General features: G+C 36.8%; 1 protein-coding gene across 1 annotated transcript in view; it reads left to right on the plus strand.

Moving 5' to 3' along the window:
• LOC150076876 (spectrin beta chain-like) overlaps positions 1-12,807 on the plus strand; it is an 800,006-nt gene that overhangs the window by 653,584 nt on the left and 133,615 nt on the right. The window contains exons 39-40 of the mRNA XM_090386889.1: positions 2,384-2,475; positions 11,141-11,245. Of these exons, the coding sequence (XP_090243015.1) occupies positions 2,384-2,475; positions 11,141-11,245 (197 nt within the window). The remainder of the gene's footprint in view (positions 1-2,383; positions 2,476-11,140; positions 11,246-12,807) is intronic.

The raw sequence follows: 12,807 nt of genomic DNA on the forward strand, positions 1-12,807 counted from the left end.
TTTTGTATATTTATCAATGATATTGATGAAGGTATATCGGGCTTAGTGTAGAATTTTGTAGATGATACAAAGGTTGGCAGGGTTCTTAATTACAGTAATGGCAGTTTGTTACTCTAATAGGATCTAGAAAATTGGGCAGATGAGCTGAGAAGTGGTAACTGAAGTTTAACATTGACAAACGAAAGTACTGCATATGCAGAGAAGTAGCCCCAGAGGAACATACCAACTGTGTGGTACTACACTCAGGGTGGTAGAAAATGAAAAAGACCCGGGAGTAATTGTGCAGTCAGATATGAAGTTTTCTGAACAATGCAGACAGGCTGCTAGAGCAGATCATGGGGTTTGTGCTGGCAGGGAAAAGGATGTGATTATCCCTTTGTATAAGGCAATGGTCAGGCCATACCATGCCATGCCATTAGAACTGCATACAGGTCTGAAGCCTCATTTTAGGAAGGATGTAGATTTGCTTGAGTATCTACAGAGAAGGGCAATAAGATTGGTGAGGGGAGTGAAGGGATCCTTTTATCAAGAGAAGCTTAAGTGCTGCAAATTGCAGTGGCTGGAGACTAGGCACATGCGCGGTGATCTGATTGAGGTCTATAAGGCCTTGAATGGGTTGAGCACGCTGAATTCTGATGGGATCCTTCCACTTGTTCAGATTACAAACCTAAGGGGGAATAAATTCAAATTAAGAAAGGACAGATGTAGAATAGATGTGCGGAAATTTGCCTTTAGCCAGCGGGTGGTTAATTGCTGGAACAAACTTCCATCTGTCGTTGTGGAAGTTGATAGGTTGAATAAATTTAAGGAGGAACTGGACAGGCATTTGGAGGGAATGGTGTGATTTTTTTTTTTTTTTTGGCTGATGCTGCATAAGCTCATACATTTGCTTTCTTGCATCACATGCCTCTACTCACAGTGACGTTTCCGGTTATGGGTTCCTATGCGATTCACATTCCTGTAGATGTTACCTACCTCCCCTAAATGTTTGTACCAATATTTTTGAGACACCCTGTATAGATACTAGAATAGCTATATATTAGATACTGTAATTTGTTCTGTTTTCAAATTTACAAAATTGCTGCTAGTGGAACAAAATTGCATAAATTTGGAATGGCTTCCCATAGGGCCTGTGCTGGAATTGTAAGAAATATGGTCGCACAGGTGCTTTCCACATGTAATTCCAAGTAAACAGTGACTGTTCACTTTCAAAATTCTCAGGTAAAACAGTATCTGTGTTTAGGAAAGCATAGGAAATTTTAGCCATTGACCTAGAACCAACAACTCCAATCAATATTTCAGAGTAGAACTTGTGAGGTCCTATATGACCACATCTAGATTAATTTTCCCTTTATAGACTATACAGACATTATAATGACTCAGAGTGTGAACATAGAAGAACTGTGGAAATTGGGGGGGGGATCCAGAACAAATCCCTTCATATTAAACCAGACTTTCAGTTATAGCCAGCCAGTTACCACTTGAATTGGCACCTCCATAGCCAGGTGGGCAGGAGCAGCAGTGTGTGGCACACGCTTCTTGATTAGACCGGGTTCGAGTCCGTGACCACCAAATACGGACGATGTGGAAAGGTCATGGAATGACCACCGCCATATCCTTGGAGCAATATGGCCTTAGTTGCTGATGCTCCGAAAAACCAAATAACAAACAAACAAACAAACCACTTGAATTGAAGGGATAAGTCACCCTCCTGGAATACAAATGACTCCTATATCACCTTACTTTTACCTCCTCTCAGCCTAGACCATCATCTTTACAATAGACTGTGGCTAAATATTTTTACTAAAGCATCCAGTTCAAACTGTTCCTATCTTGACACTAGTCCTGTACAACAGAGCCAATTTAAATGTAATGGTTTATCTACCAAAAAAAAAATAAAGCAGGTGTTATGATAATATTTAATGTTTAAACTTGCATAATCTCTATGCCTGAAAATTTTTATAATATTTGTTACTTCCAAACTCTTTTTGTGCATTATGGCAACATCTTAGTTTCTTGCAGATTGGTGGCTATTAAAGCAAATTGTTTGTGTTTCTGAAAGAAGCTTTAACACTATTATGCTTTTTAATTGTATTTTTCATGTTATTACTGCAGGTAAACATTTTATTTCTGCTAATGAAAATTTAAAAATTTTTGAAAGGTCCTGTCTCTAGCCATTGCAGGTCTTGCTGGGTTTTGACTTGTGCTGCAAAGGGCCGAAAACACTGTTGGGGTAGATTTATACTCCAAAGTGCCCACTACCATGTTTGTAAAATGTTTGCCCACTGTATGATGATTGATATCTTTTGAGACTTTAATTAGCAGTGTTTCTTGTTTAATGGCCAGTTCATTTATTCTCACTTCATTACCATCTTTTCTCCAGTTCTAGAAGTATATCAGTTTGCTAGAGATGCCGCTGTTGCAGAGGCTTGGCTTCTTGCTCAAGAACCATATCTGTTAAGTAGAGAAATGGGGGTAAGTGTTTGCTCAAAATTATATAAATTTTCATTATAGAATAGCATTTGCTTTTCCCTAAATTGGAAATATGAAGTGGGAAGTTGTAAAATGGGGAAAACTTCAAATTCTGCATGATTTGATTTACATGGGTACAAAAGCTATCTTTTATCCTTCCTATAATCTGTTCTGGGACTCTATATTCTGCTCTATTGCTTACTGCTATCATAATCCATGCTTCTGTTTGTCTTGGTTATGCAATTTATGACATTGTTTCCCTAATCACTATATTCTGTTACTTTCTACTGATACAAATTTGTATTAACTAACAATAAACATTCAAAGCCTGCCAATGAGTTTACTGGTATTGATGCCCCAAAAAATAAGCATATTAAACCAGCCATTATTCATAAAGGTAGGAATTTTGTAGTCTAGAAAAGTGGTAGTCTATGAATATTTTGGTGCTGATATAATCCTTCTGGAGATAGGTGGTGACCAGTAATCTACATTTACATGTTGGGCCAATTTGGCATCAGTGGACCTTGTGTCATTAAATGTCATACTAACAGCAACAGCATGCTGGGCCAGACTTGTGAAATCTGTTATACAATCCCCCTTCTGCGAGACTGTCCGAAATAGCGCAGACATTACAAGAACAGTAAATAAATTTTCTGTTGTGATCAGAAGGTACAGTTATATCATGCCTTTGTTTAAAGGAATCTGAGGAAGAATATCTAGATGTGACCAGTGTGAGATTTTAATAATCCCCAACCCCTTCATTTATTTGGTAACAAGTTGGGTCATGGTCAACAGAAATATGTTGGAACCTCTCAGTCAGGAAGGCTGCAGCAAATTCTCTCGGTAATCTACTGAAATAACTGTAGGTGGAGGCAATATCTCAAGAATATACAAAGTGGGATAATTGTCCGTTCTACTTTGGAAAGTTTTGTAGATTATTCTTAAGACAGAAGAAATGCAAAGGCTTGATAAGTCTAGTTGAGCACTAAAAACTTGGATTACTGCACAAATCTCTATATTGGTGAAATTCTCTTTGTTGACAGATTCATTAACTGTTACTTTTACTGAGATATTCATCGTTGCCATGGTTCTCTTAACTGGCAGGTTGCAAATTCTTTCTGCTTCACTCCACCAACAAGGTTTCAAATACTATCCTGAGGTTTCAAAAATATAATAAAAGTAAATTAAAATCACAAATAGCTAAGCTCTGTCACAAGAAAAATATTATTTTCTTAGTGAAATTGCCATCACTGAGATATTGCTCTACCTCTGATGTTTAGTATGCATCTCACCCCCCCTTTTCAGTTGGCTCTTGGTTTACTTATGGCCTTAGCTGATTAGTGTGCCATGAAAATCCAAACCTAATGTCTGAAAACTTTTTGAGCTATACCCATTGAATCTATAACATACTGTACATACAATACAATAAATCAGAATGTCTTTATGTATAATTACATAAAGACATTCTGATTTATATACAGTTGAATCCCCCAGATTTGGAAACTGGGAGCTGATCCTTAATTTTTCAGATTTTGAGTGGTCATGTTATGGATATCATATCAGGGTTCAGTGCTTGTTCCCCTTACTGTTTTTGATATTTATTAATAGTAGTTAATTTTGATATTTATTAATATTTATTAGTTTGCTGATGATACAAAGATTGGCAGGGAGTTAATGATAATAATCAGGGTATTTTCCAACATGACCTGGATAAATTTAGTGAGTGGGCTGAATGGCAGTTGAAGTTTAGCATTGATAAATGCAAGGCACTGTTTTGGTAGCAGTAATCCCAAAGTAACATACCAGCTGTGTGGAAAACCACACTCAAGGTCATAGAGAATGAAAAAGGCTTAGAGGCAGTTGCATGGTCCCATATGAGGTTCACTGAGCCGTGCAGATAGGCTACCTAGGTTAGTTCGTGGGGTTCTGTCAGTGATAGTGTTTCACTGTCACTGACAGAACCCCAGGAATTTTGTGACCAGGAACAAGATGATTATCTGAACATATAAGGTCCCTCAACATGGCACCTGTATGTGGCAAGGGCACTTTTCCAGTGATGCTGCTGGTATTCCAGATTAACATCACTGAGATCCTTTGTATAAAGTTAACAGATAAAGTTAAAAGGTATTCAGCTACAGTTTCAAGAATACCTAGAACTGATTGGGGAATATCTACAAACCTTGCTATTGTACTATAAAGTCGTATTCATCCCTTTGGTAACTTATGCAGCAGGAGCATGACTCCATAGGAGTCAGGTGGGACTAGTCAGGTACCAAAGGAAGATTCAGTCTCTTCAAATGCTAATGTTACTTACAGTTAATTGAGTTTGCAGGACAGCAGGTATGGATCTAAACTTGTTGTGACCCTTCTCTCTTACAGTTCACATGTGACAATATTAAAAAAGGATTTTTTAAGATGGAGCGAGGCCCTCAGCTGTATCTTGTTTAGCTTATTTGTAAATCCAGTCCTGCAGAGCAGTATTGACTGCTGCTTTGCAAGTGCTGACTGTAGCCACTCCTTTGGACCTATTTGCTATTTATCATAGTCCATATTACAGGATCAAAAAGCAGATCCCTACTACACACCTGGATATTCAAATAATTTAGAGCAGGGTTTTCCAAAGTGTGGTCTGCGGCCCAGTACTGGTCTATGAACAACTTTTTTGAAATAAACCTACATAAAACTATAAGAAAATTTCCAGAATAAATTAAAATGTAATAAAATACCAAATACCCAGTTATACTAAAAATACTCTTTAAATAAATATTTATTTGCGCAAAAACAGACTCAAAAATATGTCAATTTTATGTAAACTTTTGATAATAAACAAAGAAATGAATTACCTATCTTTTATTTATATTTACTGATGTTAAAGAATACCTGATTGCACTATTACTGGTATGTTAAATGTCTTAATGGTAGTGTCATTATTTTCTGAACCTACAAGTATAATTATTGAAAATACATTAATTTATAGCTATAGATGGGCCGTGAAAAAAAAAAAAAAAAAAAAACTGCAAACACCGGTCTGCACTTGATAAAGTTTGGGAAACCCTGATTAAGAGTGACTTGGGCTGAGAGGAGATGACAACCAAGGATCAGATGTGTACACTTCTACCTCCTTGCGTTTATTATAAATTCCGTTTTTCTTCATTTTCACCTCTTAGTTTCTTAGCTAACAATTCAACCTAAATACTAACCACCTCTTCCCAATATACCACTGCAGATTTATTCAAGGTGAGTACCATTTTTTAAGCAATTGCTGTTCTATTATTAGTCCACCAATACGGTATTATAAGATTTCTAAACTTTTATATTTATGTGTAGTCTTATTATTCTAGTTATGCTGGTTATTTTTATTTTTAATTTAGATAAGAGTTTTTGTAGATTACTACTTGATATACATAAAACCGTTGTTTCGTTTGAATCTTGCAGTCATTGTTTTTGTATAGAGTGGTAGAGAATTCAAATTTTTAATTGTGGTAACTCGGTAGCTCTAACGTAAAATTATACAGTGTAATACACATCACCATATTTAGGATTCAATTAGATAGTGTAGTTGACAATTAATTAAATTTATTGATCTTATTAATTTAAAATATCATGCCCCAGACAAGAGCAGCAAAGCAACAGGCACAGAGTGGAAGGAGTGCTGTGATTCGAGGGAGAACTGAGGGAGGCCATTTCCCAAAACATCACAGCCTAAAAAAATGTGCAACTTGAGATGTGCAACAAAAAAATGTGCAAAGTGCAACTTGAGAAATGTTTGCCGAACTCTCTGGAACAGGACATGATCTAGCCAAGGAGGATGTCTTTTTTGTGCCAGGTGCAGAGAGTGTCTAGAAATTAGGCATAAACTCAGTGTTCTAATGGGCATTTATGAGAGATTGAGGTGTAGGGTAGATGTCCTAGAAGAAATTAATATGAGGGCCCATCAAGCTCTCAGCTGTCCAACTCAATGCTAGAGCTCACTCCTGGGCATCAGGCAACACAGCAGCAATCTCCAAGGCACAATGGGCTGGTCCCACAGAAGTTAGTTATTGTTGGTGACTATTGTCAGGGAGACGGCGAATATATTGTGTAAAAAGGATAGATGGAATAGGACTAGGGTATGTCTGCCAGGGGCAAATGTTGATGATGCTGTAAAGCATATATCATCTTTTAAGGGCACAAAAGGTGATATTGTTGTACACGTTGGCACCAATGACATTAAGAGTAGGAGATCTGCAGATTTACTTAACAAGTACAGGTCAATGTTGCAAAAAAGTCATGAGTTAGGGTTAAATTTGAAAGTATCTACATTTCTGCCCAGACACGATAAGAGGGAGTATATGATGAGAGCCATGTTGATCAATTCGGCCCTGGAAAGATTGTGCAAGGCTCAAGGGATAGAATTTTTTTCAGCCTGGTCTGTACTTGTTAACAGGAGAGACTGCTTCTACAGGGATGGGATACACTTAAATAGAAAGGGTGCAAAAATATTTGCTGTTGCTATCGAAGTAGTATTAGGTGGGTCGGAAAATTGCTAGCTTGGGGGGGGGATACAAGGACTAATAGTTTAACAGTAGCCGTAGGCAGAGGTGAAGGTGATTCTTGCACAACTTCTATTAGAATAAGTAGCGACCTGGAGCGAGGGGTGTTGGGGATTTCAGGGACGGATGGCAGTCACCGTGAAATAGGTGGGATGTGTTAGGGTGAATAGGAATAGGAGCATGTATGCTTGCATGTAAACCAATGCTAGATGTATAGTAAATAAATTTGATGAATTTGAAGTGTTGGTCAAGACATCAAAGGCGGATATTGTTGGGATATCAGAGACATGGTGTCACACAGATATTAGGAATGCAGAATTGGAATTTGGGGAGTACAATGTGTAGAGACAGGATAGCAAGGAGGGAGGTGTTATGCTGTTAATTAAGAAAAACATAAAATCAAAATAAGTGCATCTTGTTGATATAGATGAACAGTGCACTGTTGAGTCAGTTTGGTGTGACATAAGCACTGCGAAAGCAAAAATAAGAGTAGGAGTGTGTTATAGACTTAATAAGTACAATGAACAATTGTACAGAGAAATAGTGGGCTAGTAAATCAGAATGTCTTATAATGGGGGATTTTAACTTCCCAGATATTGACTGGAACTTGTGGTTTGGTCACTCGCACACTAGTAAGACTTTTGTGGATTTATTGGAGGATTGTTTTCTGCAGCAGCATGTTCGAGAGGCAACCAGAGAGGGTAATACTCTTGATCTGGTTATCAGCAGTGATCATTCGTGTATTAAGAATTTGCAGATAAAGGAACCACTAGGTGGCAGTGATCACAGTGTACTGATGCGGGATTTACTTAAAGATATAATTACCATCAGGAGTAAAGGAAAGGGTTTTTGCTTCCATAAAGATGAGTACAGTGGTCTCAGACAGTTTTTAAATTCTGTACAGTGGGATCAACTGATGATATTACCAACAGCAAATTCTAAGTGAGAGGCAGTCAAGGAATTAATCGTGGAAGCTACTAAAAGTTTCATACCTATTAAGAAATATTGTTCAAGATTTAGGCCTAAATGGTTATCAAATGAACTAATGAGACTTGTGACAGAGAAGAAAAATGCATGGGGTGCATATAAATTATTAGGTGACACAGAAGCCTATAGCAGATATAAGCTAGTCTGTAATCAAGTCACAAAGGAGATTAGGCAGGCGAAGGCAGATTACAAGATATCTTTGGCAAAGGATGCTAAGAAAAACAGCAAAGATTTCTTTACTTATATAAACTAAAAGGAAGGGATGAATCTGATTGGTCCACTTGATATCGATGGTTTGAATGTTGATGATCTTGCTCAGATAGCAAACAAACTGAATGAGTATTTTGCATCTATATTCACACATGAGGAGCTATCAAGGTTTGAAAATGGCAGAAGGTTATCAAATTGTAGCAGGATACTTAAATGATTTTGTAATAACTGAAACCAAAGTGGAGGAGAAATTGTTGAAGTTAAACTTAAGAAAAGCACCTGGGATGGATGGGATCTATCCAGTTATATTAAAGGAGGCAGCAAAGCAACTAAGCAAACCCTTAGCCATAATTATGAGAGCATCCTTGGACTCAGGGGAGGTCCCCACAGGCTGGAGATGTGCAAATGTATCCCCAATTCACAAAGGGGGATCGAAGGGTGATACGAGTAAACAGACCAGTTAGTTTAATTTCTGTTCTGGGTAAAATAATGAAGTCACTGGTTAAAGATGCATTGCAGGATCATCTAGACAAGACTGCAGAAATAATTCAGACACAGCATGGGTTTGTTAAGGAAAAGTCTTGTCTGACAAATTTGAATGGTTATTATGATGTGGTTACAAAGGAACTGGGCGCAAAAAATAATTTTGATATCATATACTTGGATTTCAGGAAAGGTTTTGACACTGTTTTGCATGGAAGACTACGGTACAAATTGGACCAGAATGGTATTAAGGGTAAGTTGTTACAATGGTTAAAAGGATGGTTGAGTGGGAGAAGACAGAGGCTAGGTTGGTAATCAATGGGTGCTGCTTATCGTGGACTAATGTTATTAGTGGAGTCCCACAGGGTTTGGTGTTGGATCCACTGTTGTTTTGTATATTTATCAATGATATTGATGAAGGTATATCAGGATTAGTATCGAAGTTTGCAGATGATACAAAGGTTGGCAAGGTTGTTAATGACAGTAATGGCAGTGTGCTACTGCAACAGGATCTGGAAAATTTGGGCAGATGGGCTGAGAAGCGGCAACTGAAGTTTAACCGTGACAAATGCAAAGTACTGCATATGGGTAGAAGTAACCCCAGAGAAACGTACCAACTGTGTGGTACTACACTTAAAGTTGTTGAAAATGAAAAAGACCTGGGAGTAATTTCTGAGCAATGCAGACAGGCTGCCAAGGCAGGTCATGGGGTTCTGTCAATGATATATAGGAATTTTGCTAGCCAGGAAAAGGATGTGATTGTATAAGGCAATGGTCAGGCCACGCCTTTAGTATGTGTACAGGTCTGGAGGCCTCATTTTAGGAAGGATGTAGATTTACTTGAGAGTGTACAAAGAAGGGCAACAAGATTGGTGAGGGGAATGAAGGGATCCTCTTACCAAGAGGCTTAGGTTCTGCAAATTGCAGTGGCTGGAGATGAGGTACCTGCGCAGTGATCTGATTGAGCTGCATAAGGCCTTGAATGGGTTGAGCACACTGAATTCTGATGGGATTCTTCCACTTGTTCAGATTACAAACCTGAGGGGGCATAAATTCAAATTAAGGAAAGACAGATGTAGAATAGATGTGTGGAAATTTGCCTTTATCCAGCAGGTGGTTAATTACTGGAACAAACTTCCATCTGTTGTGGAAGTTGATAGGTTAAATAAATTTAAGGAGGAACTGGATAAACATTTAGAGAGATTTGTTTTGTAAATTTTTTTTTTTTTTGGTTGATGCTTCATATGCTCATTCACTTGCTTTCTTGTATCACATGCCGCCACCACCACTACTACTACGTGGCAGAATTGTACACGCAAAAAATAGCCTTAACTCATATACAAGGTAGGCGTTACAAAAGAAGTGTAATATACATAGATTCCTTGAGTTCATTACAAGCCATGCAAAGCAGAAGCACACCCAAACCTCTGGCACATACAACAAATGCTAACTGACTATACAGTAAATGAATAGGAAATACATTTCTGTTGGATCACAGGATATTCAGGGATTGCTGGAAATGAAGCAGCAACCAGATCAGCAAAAGAAGCAATACTGCAGACTGGAGAAGAGATCTCATATTTTGATTACAAACCTCTGATAGGATTGCTGGATGTACATGCTGGATGCAATGGCAAGAAACTTCGAATCTGCAAACTGTACCAAATAAAGCAGAAAATTGAAAACTGGTTTTCTAGCACACGAAAGTTGAGAAAAGAAGAAACAGTACTGGCTAGACTACGAATTGGCTATACCCATTTTGCCTATTGTTTCCTATTGCGAGCAGAAGAACCACCACGATGCCAGACTTTTGATAGTATCTAAACAGTAAAATATATAGACTGTCCTAAATATGCAAAAGGACGTAAATGAGCCTTCAAAGATGTTTTATAGGATACATTACACCATTACCCTAGCAGATCTCTTGAATGATAGAGATGACTTTACAGATGTTTTCACCTTCATTAATGATATTAATTTATACCACCTCCTTTAAGGAAGTAAACACAAGCAACAGACTAATCCATTTAATATGAATCAGGCTAAAAGGAACAACTCACATTCAAAGTAAACACCTGTGAAACACATCATACCATATGAACTGGCACATTATAACCAACGCAGTCCATACGCCATTAAACCCTAACACAACCAACCAACCAACCGTGGTGTGGACGAGTGCCCATAATCATCCCCAAGTGACTGTTTCTGGGTGGACAGAACAAACACAAACCTTACATTACTCACATATATGGCCCTTTTGCAGGGGAACTGACATTCTAGGAACTGCCCTCTACAAAAACGCATCCACATATGTTAAAGTAAATTCTTTTGTAATTTTTAAAAAAGTTAACATATATTTTATGTATAGTTTCATTTTGTTTTTTTAATTATTTATCACTGTCAATAAATTTGGAATACTTTATAATAGGGAATATTTTTGATATATTTTTAAGCATACAATAGATGAAGTTGAACAATTGATTAAAAAGCACGAAGCATTTGAGAAGTCTGCTGCTGCACAAGAGGAGCGATTTGCTGCATTAGAACGTCTTACAACAGTAAGTGCAATTTCCTTTTAATGAATTTAATTCTTTTGTAAACAAGGCAGAAGGGTGCTTTACTCCCATCTGACTTTTGTCACACGAACCTGCATTATACATTTTTATATTTTAATTTTTTTAGTGGGGTGAAACCCCTCATACTCCCTTCTAATAATCAAAAGATGTACAAAAATTATATTATATTATTTTATTATCTAAAAACAAATTAATAACAAAACCATCATTTATATATTTGATTATAAACAACATTTCTTGTTCATTTTTTTTTTTTGTTTTTTATTGTTTTTTGATTTGTTTTCCGTTAATACAAAGAGATTTTTAGCTGCCGTCGCTCTACTTAATGCAACATAAAATAACCTAATATAACCTACCCTAACCTTTCCGTTTGAAAAACATGGTGATGTCAAATCAACCTAAGATAGTGTTTGACCTTAACTTTTGTTTATTGTCATATTAAAAGCCATTTTCACAGGAAACTGTGTTTGTTGAAAAATGAAGTTATATTCCCCTTTGCTTGAATACATATGAATCTGTGGAATAGATGCTTTCGATCCAGCTCTGTCACCTGTGACGTGTTCATAAACCAAATATTTCTTCCTTATTTCCACTACATGACATGTAGTGGAAATAAGACATGTACAAGACATGTAGTCTTGTACCATTGCAAATTCTATTTTTTATATCTAAGTTTTTTTTTTTAAACCATAATAATTATGTTTACCTCTAAAAGTAGTTTATGCAGAGGTAAACCTGAAGGCTCCAGAGAATAAAGTGTTTTGGGTGTTACAGAGTTGTATTCTTCAACATTACAACTATCTGGCATAATTTAGTCTGGTGAATAAACTACAGTTAGTTCTCGACTTTACGAGTTAATTCGTTCCTAGCGTGTGCTCGTAAAGCGGGAATTTATTTCCCATAGACATAAGGTTAAAAATAGGGGTTACATTCCCAACAATGAAATTAGTTAGCTAATTAGTTTGTTTAAACAATGATTGATTGATTTATCGAAAAAAATGAAAACGAAGCCTTTAAAATCAAGCAAATTATAATAGTAGAGAAATTATTTACGACTTACAAATGTTAAAGAATGTTTATTCTTCATCATCATCGACTAAATGCACACTCGTTGATCACTCATTATTGGCTCAGCACTCATTGGTTTGTTGCACAAAGAGTCGTTTTCTTCAGAAATGTTTCAAGAGGTGTTTGTCTCCAAGATAATCTTCTCTTTTAATTATAAATTTCACGATTGCATGCATGGCACTTTTTAACCACGCACACAAATTTCAATTAACACGATTTGTGTATAGTAACAAGTTTACGAAGCTTAAAAAAAATGGAATGAAGAGAAGATTCTGAAAATTTATTTGTTTTTTATACGATTGAAGATTTCAATAAAGGGGAAACACATTTCACCATAATAACGTAAAAAACTCCACAATTACAGCTATTGGTATTTTCCAAATGCAAGAAGATCGAGTTTACTACCCGTATATAATTGCTTGCAGTAACAGAAAAGCCCAATAAACCGGAAAGTGCAAATTGTTTTTATTGTTTTT

The sequence above is a fragment of the Mastigoproctus giganteus genome, chromosome 12 (genome assembly GCF_048544385.1).
Source record: "Mastigoproctus giganteus isolate SK-2022 chromosome 12, ASM4854438v1, whole genome shotgun sequence".
In the NCBI taxonomy this organism is placed as follows: Eukaryota; Metazoa; Arthropoda; class Arachnida; order Uropygi; family Thelyphonidae; genus Mastigoproctus; species Mastigoproctus giganteus.